The sequence below is a fragment of the Colossoma macropomum genome, unplaced genomic scaffold, assembly GCF_904425465.1.
Source record: "Colossoma macropomum unplaced genomic scaffold, Colossoma_macropomum, whole genome shotgun sequence".
Classification (NCBI taxonomy): domain Eukaryota; kingdom Metazoa; phylum Chordata; class Actinopteri; order Characiformes; family Serrasalmidae; genus Colossoma; species Colossoma macropomum.
Genome location: NW_023494784.1, coordinates 30,522,326 through 30,539,224, shown reverse-complemented (window position 1 = coordinate 30,539,224; position 16,899 = coordinate 30,522,326). Strand labels below are relative to the sequence as shown.

Genomic DNA, 16,899 nt, shown 5'->3' with positions numbered 1-16,899 from the left:
TTCTTGCTACATCAAGTTTCAGCATCAACAACAGATACAGTCCCATGCCAATCAATCAGTGTGGCAATCTTATTGAATAATGCTGAATTCCTCTGAATCTACTGAGAATACAAAGCTGCAAGTCATTCTGTTTACTGTAGCTAAAGTGGTCTAAAAACAGGATTTCAGTTCGTACTGAAGAAAACAGGCAAGGGTAAAAGAAACAATAAAGAAAAACAGACACATATGCTGAATAGTGTTTTACTGGAATTTGAGTCGTATTTGGTAATTCAGCACAGCATACCGAATACAGGCTGCAGCTTAATGTAAAATGTGCTCATTTCGTTAGAGTTTCTAGTGTCCCATTTTAACAGCATATTTTATACATCATTAAAATGGTATTTTATGACACTTTCATTTTGACAAATGTCAATTAAATCATAAATGCACAGTCATCACAGGTTGTGTTCGTCATGCAGGCTTTGCCAATACTCTAAGGTCTACACACTATGTACAGTACAAAGATTTTCAAGATTACAGGCTATATGCAACTGATTGTAGAAATGATTATTTAAAGACCAGCAAATCTTACCAGCCAATAATCTGCTTAACAAAAACATATTCTTAACTCTCAAGTGCATAAAGCCCATATTCATTTAATGACAATCAGAAATCTGACATTCAACACTGTATTTCTATCTTTTTGTGATATGCTGGAGAATACAGACAGCATGTGTTAGTTCAAGAGCTTAGTCTGCAAATCACAATCCCCTCTCACTTGCGCACCTGAATGGACTTTCTTTTTAGATACTATTATTGGATGATTAGCCATTGTGGTACAGTCTGATTGGACCATTCAGGCTGGGTGGTTGGTGTGGCTGGAGAACGCTGGTTCCTAGGCTTGGTTTCTTGCCCTGAGAGATCACAGCCAACAACATGAGGACCAAATTGGCAAGGTCACTCATGAGGCGATTCACAGGGTCATCGGCATACAAGAGGAAGAGGAAGTGATGAGATGATATGAGGCACAGTGGCTCTGGGCAGCATTTGGCAGGTTTCAGATTGTCACTTGCTGCTTCTCTGTCCCTGTGAAGAGATTTTACTTTAGTGAGAATGACAGTATAATACACATTACATGTTGTTGTAGTAAAAGGTGGCATTAGAAATTTGGAAATGCAGGTTAGACTACTTCTGGTTGTGCATAGCACTGTACGAAAGACTAAGACCACCGTGCCGTTTTTATTTCCAGTTATAACAGCTATTAAGTACAAGTTACTCATTTTTCAGCATCAAGAAAAAAACAGAAAAAACATATCGTCACTATTTAAAGAAAAACAAGTATCACCAAAAAAGTAACTTCACAGGAGAGGGCAAAAATATTATTTCCTTTTAATGTAAGTGAATGGAAAGAGATTTTATTCTAAGCAATTTTGGAGCATTTATATTGGTCCAATCATCATAAAAAAAAGAGATACACGTTTTTAATTGGACAGTGATGATATATTTTATAATATATATATATATATATATATATATATATATATATATATATATATATATATATATATATATATATATAGATAGATAGATAGATAGATATAATAGAAGCCTCTAATAAAAATTTTTTCAGTACTGAATGTGTTCACTCTTTGCCTTATTACAGCTTCCATTCTTTTCAGAAGACTCCCTTTCAGTTTTTTAAAGAAATCTGTAGACATATTTTTCAACACCTCCAAAGTTCAGTAGTAAAAGTTGGTTGCATTTTCTGGTTCTCAAAATCCAAGGAACAGCAAACACATTCAATAATGTTAAAGTCTGTGCTATGATGGGTATGATTTACAAGGTATAGAATTATCTTTTAATAATTTTTGTTTTAATAATCTTTTTTTCAACTCCAGTTGCTTCCAGTGTCCTGTGACTTTTCCCTTCTTTATGCAAGTGGATTACCTTATATGTAATCTCTTCAACGATATCTCCTGAAAAATTAAAAAACTGGGCTTCTCTTAATGTCTGTTTTGAGTGGAAAGTAAAGAAATGAAAGGTGGTCTGATTTTTGTACAGTACTATATATTCAGAACTGCAGACAGATGTCTGTGTGTGTGCGCGTGTGTGGATGAGTAGGTGGTGTTTCAAGCTGAGGCATGCACTTCATATCTTTCTGACATTTCAACATTAACAAACACTCATCCAATTAAAAATCTGTCAGCTTGCATGGAAAGAGCAGGAGTGTGTCTCAGTGTGTATTCATAGGGCTATCCAAAGTGACTCATGTTTAAAAAGAAATCAGTGTTCATTCAGTTTACTCAGGAATGCTGTTTCTCCAAGGCCACGTGACGGCCCTGGCTTGTAATTAGATAAAGCCAAACTAAATAACGACCACACCACCACCATCTGTGTTCAAAGAAGACTTCCGGAGCTCTTGTTTACGTCTCCGTCTTGAGATATACAGCAGATGGCAACATGGCAACAAAACTCTACTCAGACTAATGTCTGACTTTGCTAATAGTGGCTTGCCGGACACCACAGGCCCAGCAGGCCCCCAGACTTACAGTACTGTAAAGTATATCCATTTTATAAAATCTGTTCCAGACATAACAGCGCACATTAATCCTGGATATATTTATGTAAATCACATTTACATCCAGTTGTGATTTACTTCATTAAATGTGCTAATGTCAGAGACCACCCTTCATTTATTTAATTTCCAGTCAAGCTTTATTATTTTTTGGTGTCAGGAAAAAAAGACATATATTTAAAACATATAACTAAATATTTTTTTTCAGTAAGAAGTGTGTCCACGCTTTGCTTTATCACAGCTTCCAGAAAATGGAGTCTTGCTTTCAGTTTTTCTAAGAAATCTGTAGGGATATTTTTCCCCATCTCCAAAGTTCAGTCTTAGAAGTTGGTTGTATTTTCTGCTTTTCACAATCCAAGTAATCCCAAACACATTCACTGATTCTGAGGTTTTCTCAGTGAGGGCTTCTTGACAGCTATACACCCTTTCAGACTCATAGTGTTGAATTGTCTTATCACAGTGGAAGGATGGACAGAAACACCTGTGGATTTATTCAGATCTGAAGCAAGAGTGGAGCTTGATTTTCTTCTCTCTCCCAGTGATGAAAGCTTTGAGTACTGTGTTGGTGGTCTACCAGATCTTGCACGGTTGCAAGGAGTCCCATTTTCTCTATATATTTTCTCTTTATCTTTTCCCTTTTGTACGTGTATTATCTTATATCTAAGTTGATTATCTTATATCTAATTAACCCCGAAATATCTCCTGAAAAAACTTGTACTCGATGGCTGATTTGGCTGGAAATTAAATGAACGAAGGCTGGTGTTTGACTTTTGCACAGTACTGTATATACTGGTACCAAATGTCAATCTAATTTATTTTTTTATTTATTTCTTTTTTACTTTATATACATTATAATATACATGCTACTAACTTTGATATTTTAAAAAATGCAATTAAAATATAGGAGCAACACAATCTAGTTTAGGGTAAACATGTTCCCTAAATGTACAATGATCAAATGTTTACAGTTTACCTATTCAAGTGTTGATCAGGAGCAGAAAGCTCTGTTGTCGATGGCAGAACTCTGCAGAGGGATGAGACTCTCACACTGCTCGCTGTCCTCCGCTAGTCTACAAAACACACACAAACATACAATATTACAGACACATACATTTACTAAAGTAATAATTCAGAGATAAACAAAAACTAATAATAGAATATTGATCTAAAAGCAGTAAAATCAGCCTCTTTACTTTTCATTCTAAAAATCTTGGATGCAATAAGTGGTCTCAGTGGTATAGAGATACCATTTCAATGATTTTCCTCCCCGGGCTTATCTAGCTGCTTTCCAAGACACTGTGTGTGGTGCTCTAACATGAAAAACTATTTTAAACATATTTTATTTGGCATAAACATTACAGAGACACATTTATCTTTTCATTAATATCTATAAACTCAGATAAGCAAACACCAGTTAGGCATATTGGAACAAACTGATTGGGGGTCAAGCACTATTCAAAGTTACAATGAACACAAGACTTTCTAGGTTTGTAAGCCTCTTTTAGTTTCATTAATTACTTCTTTAAATCATATTTACAACACCTGGGGACCTTTACTGGGGCCAAACAGATCCCATAACTCTATGTAAATACTAAGATCATACAAGCCTTACTCACTAACAGCTGTTCCAAAGCAACTTCTACCAGCAGAGGGAAGACATTAAACATGATCACAGTGCCAATATCACAGCAACATGGGCAATTAATTACTGCAGCTTTAAAAAATTAAAAAATGAGATGAGCAAGCAGCGTTTCTGGTTTCTTGGAATGCTAAGTTTGTATTTCTTACAGCTTTTCCATATTTGAGGAAGGTCAGTAGGTTTGTATTACTAACTCTGGTGACACATCTAGCTTTTAATAGAATTCTGACTCTATGTAGAGCACTATATTTAGTTTCAGTGATGACTATCTCTGTAAAATAGGGTGCAAAAGACTAACATAAGTCTGAGTCTAATATGCACCACAATTGCAATAATAATCTGATAGAATTACTGTATAATTCTAGAAACAAAGCTGTCAAATCTTGAATACAGCAAAACAATGCAATTTGAAAAATCTCTGAAGCAAAATGAGAGGAAAAAAAAAACTTATTCAGAGATCCTGTGTATCAGAACATGCAATATTTGGGAAAACTTTATTTTAAATGTGCTCAATTTGAACAGGCTGATCCCTCTAACAAGAAAAACAAGGTTGACTACTTACAAAATAAGAGGGTATACTACAGACTCCCAGGCCTACACTGTTCTAAAAGGACTATACATAATATTCTGAAATATTAACACCTTATATTAACACTACAGTCCAAATATGAGATGTTCAGTTTTCTGGATTCTGTACCTGTGATTCCTGTGCTTGCGACAGAAGAACGAGAAGACTCTACGGAGCACTACCATTGCTGGGTCCCAGTTATTGTAGTGGCACAGGAGTGCAGCCAGGAAGAAGGAGAGGAAGACTGGAACTGCTCCTGCAAAGAACAGCCACGAGAAACTCGCCTGCATACACACACACACAAACACACACGCACATATACAATTATGACCATGCCAGTGTTTAGGCTGCACCATCTGAAGAACTGTAAATATACAGTGCAGCCCATAAATAAATAGAAAGTGATCATTTTGCTGGATTGGCTTTGTACAGCACAAAAGATTTGAAATAAAACAGTGAGGTTAAAGCATGAAATGTCAGCTTTAATTTTAGTATAGTTTGGGTGAGCCATATCTACATAGTCTCCCATTTCAGGAGAGATGTAGCCGTGGTGTAGCTGTGGTCCAAATAACTGCCAGAGGTGGTGTAAAGCACACTAGATTCTGCTCATGTGCCTGCACACAGATCAAGATCTAACACCAACAAGGTCACGCAGTGACACATTGTGTGCCGCAGACATTACAAATATTCTGCTCACATGGGAGATGTCCTCCAGTAATCTTCACACAAATCGCATGTCCTAGTGACTAACATTTAAGAATCTGATCATGTGCCTGAAAGAAAGGCCTCAGGGGCAATAGTAAGCTCCTTCACATAATCCTTTAAGGCTGGTATAGTATGCTCATGAAACCCAGTGAAAAAGCATGTGAGAATAATGCTAAGGCCTGAACAAGGCCAGATTTAACAGTGGCCAGTAAGGTGGTCACACCACTATCCATAACTCATGGTGGTATCTTTCAAGCCTGAGGTGCAATGTGATGACACGTGGGTGAGAGGATGATTGTTTTTTGTAAGCATCTATCCAAGAAGAGTACTATAGATCAGGCATGTGTCACAGCCAATGCCAATGATAACTGGCCTGCAATTAATGCATGGAATAAATTTGTATCATCAAATAAAAACTTAACTTCTTGTTAAAACTAAAACTAATTTCATATAAAAAACTGAAAACAACAGAGAAATAAAAAACACATTAAAAAACACACATTTTAAAATCTTTTTGTCCAAATATAACCAGTGCTGGTGGATAATCAGTGCATCATTAGCACAAGAAAGCTAACAAAAACAAAAAGGCCTAGAGCTGATTCTAGATGTGGCATTTAAATACTGGTGACCTTAGCTTTAGATAAGGCCACAGAAGCCCATCTTAGTGAACAACAAGGGTTAAGTGAGCCAGCAACTATAATGTTGAGGTTTCAAATCCCAGAGCTGACTGGATATTTCTGGTTGTGCCCTTGGGCAAGGTCCTTAACCCCTACCTGCCCCAGGTGGTGATGCTCTGCAGCTCTCAGACTGGGCATTTAGGCAGCGAAATGACAAATTTCCCTTGTAGAATCAATAAAAGTACAATAATCACTCTCCAGGACTTAAGCATGGATGTGTTGAGGTCTACCACACAGAGAAGAATACTGCAGCATAACCCAGGATTCAGCGCTAGATAAAAACCACTTTGTAACCTTAAAGAACAGAAAGGCCAGGTTACAGTTTGTTAAAAGTGCATAAAAAGACTATAGAGTCCTGGGACAGACTCATGGACAGACGGAACGAAGATTAACCTGTATCAGAGTGATGGAATGAGGAAAGCATGGGAAAATATTCTGCTGGTCCAAACACACCACCTTATCTGAAAAACATGGTGGCAAAGGTATGCAAGGCTGCTCACTGCCTTTTTATTGATGGTGGGTGTCAGTGTGCCCAACTGCATCTTTTCTTCGAGTGGTGATGTAACAGCTGATGGGTCTGTGATTGCAGTGGGCAGCAGCAGAGTGAATTCTGAAGTGTACAGCAGCATCTTAATTACTCCAATCCAATCAATCACCCTACTTCAACCTCACTGAGCATAGATTTCACTTACTAAAGGCAAAAGCTCTGTGAAACAAGCAGGAGCTAAAAATGGCGTAATTGCAGAGCTGTGAGAGCATCATCAGAGAAGATAGGGTTTGATGATGTGTACAATGATGTGTAATTCAAGTATACACTTCCAGCATCTCACGTTCTTTTCTGGTTTAAGACATGCTTTAAGACACACTTTGGTTTGTAATTTAAAAGAAAGTATTATAAAATGTATCATTGCAGAATCGGTATCAAAGTCAAGGCATCTGTATTAGTATAAAAAAAAAAATGACACTCAGCTCTAATTGCAATATTGTTCACCTAGTATAGATGCAAATTCCCTTCCGAAATACTGCACTTTAACTGACCATACAGTTATTGTTTCATTTCAGATCCAATGTGATGAAGTACAGAGCCAAAAGAATACAAACTGTACAAAAAGATACACACTGCGATGTGTCTGGAAACACAGTCCATCACCCAACAGACTAACACTAATCCAATAATGCAAAATGTAAAGCACATTAAATATAAACAATTCTAAAAGCACATTTTAGATTTTTTACATTAGTTTTTACATCATTTATGCACACCACTCACCTTCTGCATGCATATATCGGTCATGATGGACAGTGGAATGGTCAGACTTAGAGCTAATGTCCCAATTAGAGATGAGGTGAGAAAACATCCCCTGTGAAAACACAGAGAGACAATCAAACTCTATCTTCTATCCTTGTGGAAGCCTAATTTAGTGTGTAAAATGTAGGGTGCTAATTTACAAGTCTAAGCTAACCATAACCATTACCTTCATCCTAAGCCTAACTCCAAGCTGAATATCACCAACATAAAGGAAATCATTTGGCTTTTACTCCTGCCCAAAAAAATTGTTTTTGAAAAACTTTTCCCCTTGTGCTGCCTGCACACTGTGCCCACAAGTTCAATGCTCTGAAGTTTTTCTATGCATGTGAAAACACACTAAATGATCATAAGAAGTAAAACGTGCATGTACACAAACACAAAGCTAAAGAAAATGAACCCTTAGAAGTCAAGAGCTGTTACTACTGTTCAGCTATGCTATCTATTATTACATAATTACAATTATCAATTGTTGTAGAGTTAATTTATTCCTTTTATTTATAATTACATTGTTATCTTTTATTAAATTATTTGGATTTTCTACTTTCAGTACCCTTTTTTATTATGCTACAAAGCACTCTCCATGTTCCTCGAGTGTTACTCCTATACTGCTCCAGTAGTGTGTGATTATATTAATTCTTGCTAAGTCTCATAATACATATTCATTTTTACATGTGTTCTCTATCCACTTGTTAATCCATGGCTTGTCAGCATATTTTTGCCTTCTTGTAAGTTTTCTTAACGGACATTTTATTTTTCATGTGTCACAATTAATGTGGACAAAAAAGCCTCATAGGCTTTGTTAGGAACATCATTTGCATAAACTTCTCAGCAGTTTTATTTCCTTCAGTCCGCTTTGAGGGCAGTGATGGCTTCTGGTGTTCTGTGTCAAATCAATTTACAAGTGTTTGACCTACTTTCATTTTTTATATTTAAAAAAATCCTGAAAAATTGCAAAAACAGGAAGGCGCTCACTTATATTATTTAGTCCACCTACTATTTTGCTCTCAATTTTGTTTGTGAATATGTTGTCTATCAATGTAGCAGTGTCTGTTGTTATTCTACTTGGTACTATAATCACAGGAAATAGGCTGTTGCTGTACATTGTATTAATAAAGTCTGTTTTCCCTTTATGTTCTTTTGCATTTAACAAACCAATATTAAAAATCACCACATACAATTTGCACCTTTTTGTTTTTCAATTTGTCAAATACACCAGCTGATAATTATGTTTTTAGGTTTTTCAACATTAATTTCTATAGTTAAACATTCCAAAATATTTTCTATAGTATTTGACATACATTTAACTATGCTGCAGCTTCAGCTGTATCAACATACAGAGCAACTCCTTCTCCTTTTTATTGATCCTATTAATTGTAAACAGCTCATATCTTTCCAGTCCCACATCATAAACTTTCTCCTTATCAAGTCACAGAAACAGCAATGACATTAAACTTGTTGAATTTACTCAAATAATCCTTGATTTTAGGGAAGTTTCTATAGAGGCCTCTACTGTTGAAGTGTATTATTGATAAAGCTCCTTTCATTTTCAACATTACTGTTGAACAGTTTGTCTGTGTAATACTCACTATTGTTGTTGATGTTATTGTAGAAGTGGATTTCTGGGTCAATATAATTTTTAATCTCATACATTTTATGCTCCGTGTAGTTTTAAAGTTCAAATTTTTATACCTACTCTACTTACTACTGTATAAATGATCGCCCACGCAATCCTTGTTAGTGAATTATATTAATATAAATCATGACAGCGTATGACATCTGCCATAACATGCTTAAAGCATGATTACATCACTGTTCAAGTGTTACAAACGTTTGACAGACTTTCTCTGACTATAGTAAGCTAGAAGTAAGAAATAAGTCATAAAATCACAACATGACTTTTATTTTTGACCAGCAACAAGTGCAACTTCTAAGGGTTAACCACACCCTACACATCACTGTTCAATACACTTACACACTTGTGTACACATTTGCACACACAGCGGAAGTAAATGTTAACCTACTGCGAACGGTTTGCTGCTATTAAACACACTAACATGCCCTCTCACCTACCATAGCCAGAGGAACTCAGACAGCACAGTCCCGATCAGGCCATTGATAAGAATGCAGCTGATCACCAGCTGGCTCGGCATCTCGAACGACTCCAACCCAGAGTAATGCAGCAACAAAAAGCCAGGCCATAACAGCAGGAGGTTAAACAAGCCCACAAACCCTACACACACGCAGACACACAAACACATACAACAAACAATATGACAGGAGTCAAGGATCTGTATGAGCACGTTTGTATAGTCTACTCACCAAAGAACATCGGGATATCCAGCTTCTCTTCTCGGTCAACTTTCCTTTTTAGCATAACAATGTAGACAGCATAAAGCACAGCCCCCAGCAGTGACCAGAGAGAGCCTGGACAAAGGCAGAAGGTCACTTTACTGGAACATTTAAAAGAAATATGTGGCTTTCAGTTATTCAGCGTGCTAGTGTACAGCTCTCGAATTAGCTTCAATGTGTACAAACAATTACTATCAAAAACCAATAGGAATATACATTATATCCAAAAGTATTCAGACACCCCTTCTAATTCTGAATTCTGAATTCAGTTATTTTAAAGTGCACTTTAAAGTGCTGATACAGGCATTCAACTGCATGCACACAGCTTGTATAATCGCCATAGAAAAGTTCTCCCTTTAGAATGGGATGCTCAGGAGGAGCCACACAAGTCCAAGGCCAGCATTCCCAATGCTAAGTCTTAGCTAGAGGGCTATAAAGCTCGCCAGCATTGGGCTGTGGAGCACTGACTGTGTTCCATGGAATAAAGGAGCACCACCCAATACGAAATCCTCACAGAAATGTTCCAACATTTAGTGTAAAGCCTTCCCAGCAGAGTAGAGGCTGTTACTGCAGCAAAGGGCAGCTACTACTGCCCTTGATTCTAGAAGTAACATTGAATGAGCAAGTGCCTACAAACTTCTGTGTCCCTGTGTACGGTGTCCCTGCTCTGGCACTGAGCTTTCTTCAGTAAGTAATCAGAGAGTTTCCATGCTTACCTATAGTGCCTTTTCCATCAGGACTGTCCATCGCAGAGACACTGACCACAGTCACACCCACCATGCTACAAAAAAAAAGAAAGAAAAAAGGGAACAAAATAATGTTGATCTCTATTGAAAGTAGTGTTTGCTTATTAACTTCATGTATATGTACATAAATAATAGGAATGCTTAAATGCAAACATTAATAACTGAATTGAATGTTGATCTCACCTCAGAATAACAGCCAGCAGTTTGGAGAGTGTGAAGCGATCACTACTGTTACTTGGAAAGATGGCAGCCAAGATCAAAGTGAAAAGACCTGAGAATCCAAGCACTCTTTTTTTAATGGGCAAATATTTATTCTTATTGATGAAGGTATGCACATGCTCTCATACAACTGCTTGAATGTTTTAGAAGTTCAGCTTCTTGCTAACTGGTGAAATGCTTGATGAAAGCCTTCTTTCTCATGTATAACAATACAGTGCAACTAATTATGAAGATCAATTGGAAACACTTATAAACACTGTACAAGGAGGTTAGAAAATATGTTTCTGGGAAAAGAAAATGAGGGAATGTCCCAGACTTCACTGTGTGCACACAAAAACAGTTCCTGTTTAAACTGCAGGCATGTAGTCTCACCCAATATGTTGATATGGTTCACCACATCAACAAATAAAAGAAAGGACAACATGTGGGGAACGCACCTGAGGTGGAAGACAGAATATTTACAATAGCCACCTGTGTGTCTGTCAGAGCCTCCTGATAGGCTAGATTTGCAAGGAACCACTGAGGCAAAGAGAGGGAAAAGAGAGAGAGAGGGAGAGACAGAGAGAAATTTAACATTCTGCACACAGTATGTGGTTCTTTGTATGTGTGTAGGTTTTATTTAACTCTCACCACAAAGCAGAAGAAGAAGCTGATTCTGGCCACAGCACTGATGCTGAGTTTTCCTATTATTCTGAAGGAGGTGGGATTATGCGACATGCGGGACAGTTTGGCTTCTACAGCCTGAGAGTAAGGCAGCTCACGCACTTCCATCACATTGCTGAATCGCACACGTTGCTTCCTCACAGCTACACACACACACACACACACACACACACACACACACACACAGGTACAAACATCCCACAAAAAAGGGACCATGAGAGAAAACAAGTCAGATTTTAGTGTCAGTTTCAAGAGGGGATGGAACGCTACGCTTCATCTTCACACATACACCGACCGGCAACTTCATTATATGCACATCCTTGTTTCTATACTTACTGTGCATTTTATCAGCTGTTTTTACCACATAAGTGCACTTCGTAGTTCTACAATTGCAGATAGTAGTCCATGTTTCTCTGTGTTCTTGTTAGCATTCTTACACCCTGTTCTTTAATGGTTAGGACCTCCACAGGGGTGCTCTTATATGGTAAGTGTACGGTAAGTGTAGATACAAGGTTAAAAGAGTGTAAATACAAGGTAGGTATACTTAAGAAAGTTACCAGTCAGTGTATTTAAATTTAAATAAAATTTATTAATATTAATATTGAAAATAGGCCTGAATATAACACATAATGACAAATTTAATTTCCATGTATAAAACAACATTACCGTGCAGTACTGTACAAAAGACTTAAGCAGGCAAGAAAACAGTTTGAAACAATTCATCTTAAAAAGCGAACTGACAAACATAACACTAACACATAAAACACTGACAGAGTCAGTGTTACTGACAAAGTCAGAATGTATTGATCATTTGTTTATTTGTATTTATTCCAATATTAGAATAAATGCTTACTGCTTTTTTTTTGCAGGAATACTTACGGGTCTTAGACTCTCTACTGGCATTGCCCTCAGGAACATCCGGAAACTTTACCGGCACATACAGAGGCTCACTCTGCCGAACGAAATCACACTGTCATTACAAAAGCGCACACAGAGACAAAGCGTACAGCTGACAACTACTCACATATTCAGACTGAACCCTTGGGCATTGAAACCCAATCAAATTCCAGTCTAGATACAGAACTGATTCAATACCCAGTCTCAGCATCAGACACACATCAGTAGAAAATGCAGAAGACAAAAAATAATAAATCTGTAACAAATCTGGTCTAAAATAGCACAGAACTGCTTATAGTATAACAAAATGCACAGAGAGGTAAAGTAGGTCCATGTGATGACATCAGGAGCCACATTTACCCTAACAATAATGATCTATCAATGAGTAGCAAGCCAAGTATTTTACTACAATTATAACCTGTTTATTTTAAACAATCCACTTTTGTACATATTCACAATGTAGGTTTTGTCCGTCATGTTGTTGACTATGTGTTTGTACCAATAGGGTAGTACAGTGTTTGAGCTGTTTAAGTGTATTACTTTTGGATGAACCCCTTCAATTACAAATAGTTTCATTTGAAAGATTAGTAGACTTTTAAGAAAAAATTCATTGGTGTTGGTATCAGCTGTTACTCAAGGTTTCAGTATTTATAAGAAGAGAAAAAGTGATACCACGCACACAGAGCACATGAAGGCTTGGGTACATGTAGATTAGAAAATAACAAAGTCCTATTATTGCCCCCATAAACACACCGCTTATACACAGACAACAGCTATCTCAGTCAGTATGCTTAACTGGCTTTCCTAGTTTCCCAGAATCTCACAATGTAATTGGGGTTAACATTTATGGGGCTTGTTATCGTAAACCATGTAAAAAGCCCATATGTCACATTGTGTTATTGGTGCATATAAGGCCACATGTGGCATGTTTGTGGACTTTTTTTATTTCCGTAGTATGAATAGAGTGATCCTGTGGTAGATATTAGTTTTTTTGACCCCATTCAAGTTTGTCGTTTATCTCTTTGAAGTTGGGGCTCTTCCACAACTGGGTTTCTGCAATCATGTGTACTAACAAGTAAATTACAGACAACAACATATTACAGTCCACTTTAGAAGGTAAGAGCTGTGGTTGAACTGTGTTCCTGTCTACAAAGCACACAGTATGCATTTCATTCTGAGAGTGTATACTCACTAAGGAGTTGTTAAAGCTGCTTGCAGTTCCACCACTAGTTAAATATGAATCAGTATCAGGAGTCTGAAAAAAAACAAATCAAACAGCAGTGCTATCATTCAGATGTTGCTATACCATCCCATTTATTTTATATAACAACGCTGTGACACCATGCCACATGAACAGTACAAAAGACTAGGAGATGGTTGCACTAACATGGCATAAAGCAGGTCACTAACATAGTTGCAGTGAAATAAGTGAACACCAATTAGACTAATGAGATATATTTAAAAATAACTATGAGAATAAACTGGTGAATATCTAAATACAGAACAAGTTAAATACAAGTAAATGTCTTAGGCACTTAAGCAAAATGTTTAAAACCATTTATTTGGGCAGTAAGTGTCTTTCTGCTTGTAAAACACCATATAACATTAGAATAAATACAAATAGTAATGCAGTAAAAACTAACAAGAATTTCTTGCTTTCAAAAGAAGTTGATATCTTGTAAGCTAGTAATACTGAGCTCCCTCGAGGAGCAAACAGGAAATGGTTAAACAAACACTGACATACATAATTTTATATGATACTTAATATTTATTCTAATTGTAGTGCTTTTCTGAACAAATGCACTCCTACTGCCCTGATAAACAGCTTGTAAAATATCATTTTTTCATGTGACTAGGGCACCCAGTATTATCCATAACTCTTCATTTTGTTGTGAACAAGCTGTTTTTGTACAGATGTTTCTTTGGCTGGCCAGTGCGGATCCAGAAACGCACACATGGCAGAACTGTTTTAGACATTAGAGAAATGTAAAAATCTTATTAGGTGAAACCACCCCATTAGGTGTGAATGCATGTTAAACTTACAAGTTTTAAACAACAAAACCAAGACAGCAGCAGGACTTACAAGGTTGCTGTTCTGTTGCTGGTAACGTGCTGCACACTGTTGTCTCCATGGTCTCCAGAAGAGAAAGCCAAGTAAATACAACACGAACATGGAGGTCTTCACAAACGTGCTGAAAAAAGGCTTACTGTACTGCTGCTGAACAAAGATATACTGACACACACACACACACAACCACAGAGAGATATACATATACTTCCAACAATGCATTCACAAACAATAAGTTAAAAATCTCCTTTTCATTTTTCTTTTTCTCCTCTTAAATCCAATTATTGCAGTTGTTGTTTTATGTATACATTTATGTAAATATTCTTACATGACTATTTTTCAACATTTTTCATCCCTTACAATTAAACAAGTTGTTACTCTGCCTTTGAGACTGACATATATAAATAAAACCTATCCTGATTGGCTGACGCTCAAAACGTAAAATAAGACACATTACATTCAAAAGTTCTAGCTGAAATCTACAGAACAAATTGTTAAGTTCAGACCAAATTCCACATAGACTTCCGAATAAAAATAATTCAGCCATTCTTTGTATATCTGAACACTTTGGAAAGTTGCAGTGATACAGGAGAGGCATAGTGTTTAACTGTTTTTCCTATATTTTCTGCACCAATAACTCTTATATAGATTTTCTGCAGTAACAACACTTCTTTTCACTTCAACAGGAATTGATGGGCTAATGCAGAATGCTGAATGCAGTCAATGTGACTTCAGCTGGTCTTGCAGCCCATTTTCCTTATATGGACTGTATGGATTGGGTACATTTTGAAACTCCGTAACATTTACATACTACATAAAACTCATATTTCAACAAAACAAGAAAAACATATACTATAATCCAAATGTGTAAGTGTGTGTGACAGAAAAATTTAATAAAAATGGCATGTTTATCTATGTGTGCATAGATCTTACTGCAGTTAGCTCAGATGAAGCGACCCAGATTACGTCCACAAGCAGCAGGATGACCACACCCAGCACCAGCCTCCCCTTCTGGGCACCACATACCCCCCAACTCATCCTAAACACATGTGCATAGGAGGTAAGGCATTACTCACATGTGGTTTAGTTGTATGTGTTGTAGTGTGCAGTAAACCAACACTAGTGACCAAGTAAATGACCTCACCGTGCTGGGCGCATTAGAAATGGAAAACACTGCCTCGGCCAGCCTCTCTCTCTACGCTGTAGCAGAAAGCATGCATCACTACAGAGAAGACATAAGGCAAAATTTTGCACTTGACAGACTGGATTGTTCAGAAAGAAGAAACAAAATACAAAAAGAAATGTCAAAGAATGATTTTTATAAATCAAACATGTTTAAACATAAAGAGATTTTAACCATATTAAACTACAGCATATAATACTAGAAGAACACCAGGTGCTGAACACAAGTAGATATGAGAGAGATATATGAGCGAGTAGTTTAAGTCACACTTTTTCATCTTGTTTTTTTCTAGTGATTTCTCTGGGTCTCCTATACTCAATGAGAATAGGTATTATTTTTGATAGCCTATAAAACAATGCAATAAAGAAACATTTTCTGATATGTAAACAGTCCTTTTCAAAAGGGGACTTAAGTGGGCCTTCGTGTAATTAGAGCTATTATAGCTCTAAGCCAGTAGGTCAGTGCTGAGTATATTTATATTTCTCCCCAAGAACAAAACTCACACTACCATACTATACACACTACACTACTGAAAGGCAAGGCAAGGCACTACTGTTGATGTGTACTGTTCTGTATGGCAGCTAACGTTATGCGATTTTGGACGCAGCCTCAGTGTGGAGATGGATTGTATGTCGTTTCATATACCGAGATTATGACATCCTGTCATATTGTGAAGTTATTATTGTTTATTATATAGCCATTAACTGAGAGGGACATTTCTCACATCCCTACTCACCGCCAAAATATCGCTCTATTTGACGAGGCTGAGGTCAACTTCCTATTCGCCAGCTTCTTGTGAGAATTTACCCGTTCCACCTTAAATGGTGCAGCATATTCTTAGGCTCCACTCAGGCGTCCGAATGTAGCTAACTTAACAGCGGCACCATTTAAGGAGGAACGTGAAAATTCAAACTAGACGCTGAAGAATAACAAGCTGACTTGAGCTTCGCCTTTATTCAGTTAATTCGCCAACATATGACCGTGGTTTGAACACATTTCGTTAAAATCAAATGTGCTTTAAAAATCAGGACCAGCAGTGCTCACAGAAGGCTGGGTCACCGACTGAAAGCCAGCTTATTTAGATAGTGATAGCAAGCCAAAGATACAGTATGTATCCCAAAATAGCTACATTACCTGCTTCGGTTGTCGAGGTCTTGAAATCCTTAGGCTTCATACAGTCTGTGGTTTTCATGCATTAGAAAGCCTACTTAACAGCGGCCCTTCTCTTAAAAACGGATGACAACTTGACCGTGCTGTAAATATTTACATGACTTTTACGTGCTCCGTCTCCTGCTCATGACTTCATTTATATTTTATGTATT

At 37.1% G+C, this 16,899-nt stretch overlaps 1 protein-coding gene across 2 annotated transcripts; it reads right to left on the bottom strand.

The window, feature by feature from the left end:
• Positions 1-224: 224 nt before the first annotated feature.
• On the bottom strand, positions 225-16,882 carry LOC118806638 (solute carrier family 35 member F5-like). Of its 2 annotated transcripts, none has more exons than XM_036568137.1 (16): positions 16,712-16,882; positions 15,539-15,616; positions 15,328-15,433; positions 14,410-14,559; positions 13,519-13,581; positions 12,309-12,381; positions 11,397-11,572; positions 11,204-11,285; positions 10,731-10,818; positions 10,518-10,582; positions 9,772-9,876; positions 9,523-9,682; positions 7,414-7,504; positions 4,891-5,045; positions 3,528-3,624; positions 225-1,065 (listed from the first exon to the last, which is right to left on the bottom strand). In XM_036568137.1, exons 2-15 carry the CDS (start codon positions 15,550-15,552, stop codon positions 3,543-3,545), a joined length of 1,410 nt encoding a protein of 469 aa, XP_036424030.1. In that variant the 5' UTR covers positions 15,553-15,616; positions 16,712-16,882; the 3' UTR covers positions 225-1,065; positions 3,528-3,542. The 2 variants fall into 2 exon arrangements, with proteins under 2 accessions (XP_036424030.1, XP_036424038.1); XM_036568145.1 differs by having other exon boundaries at positions 15,539-15,594.
• Positions 16,883-16,899: the final 17 nt, after the last annotated feature.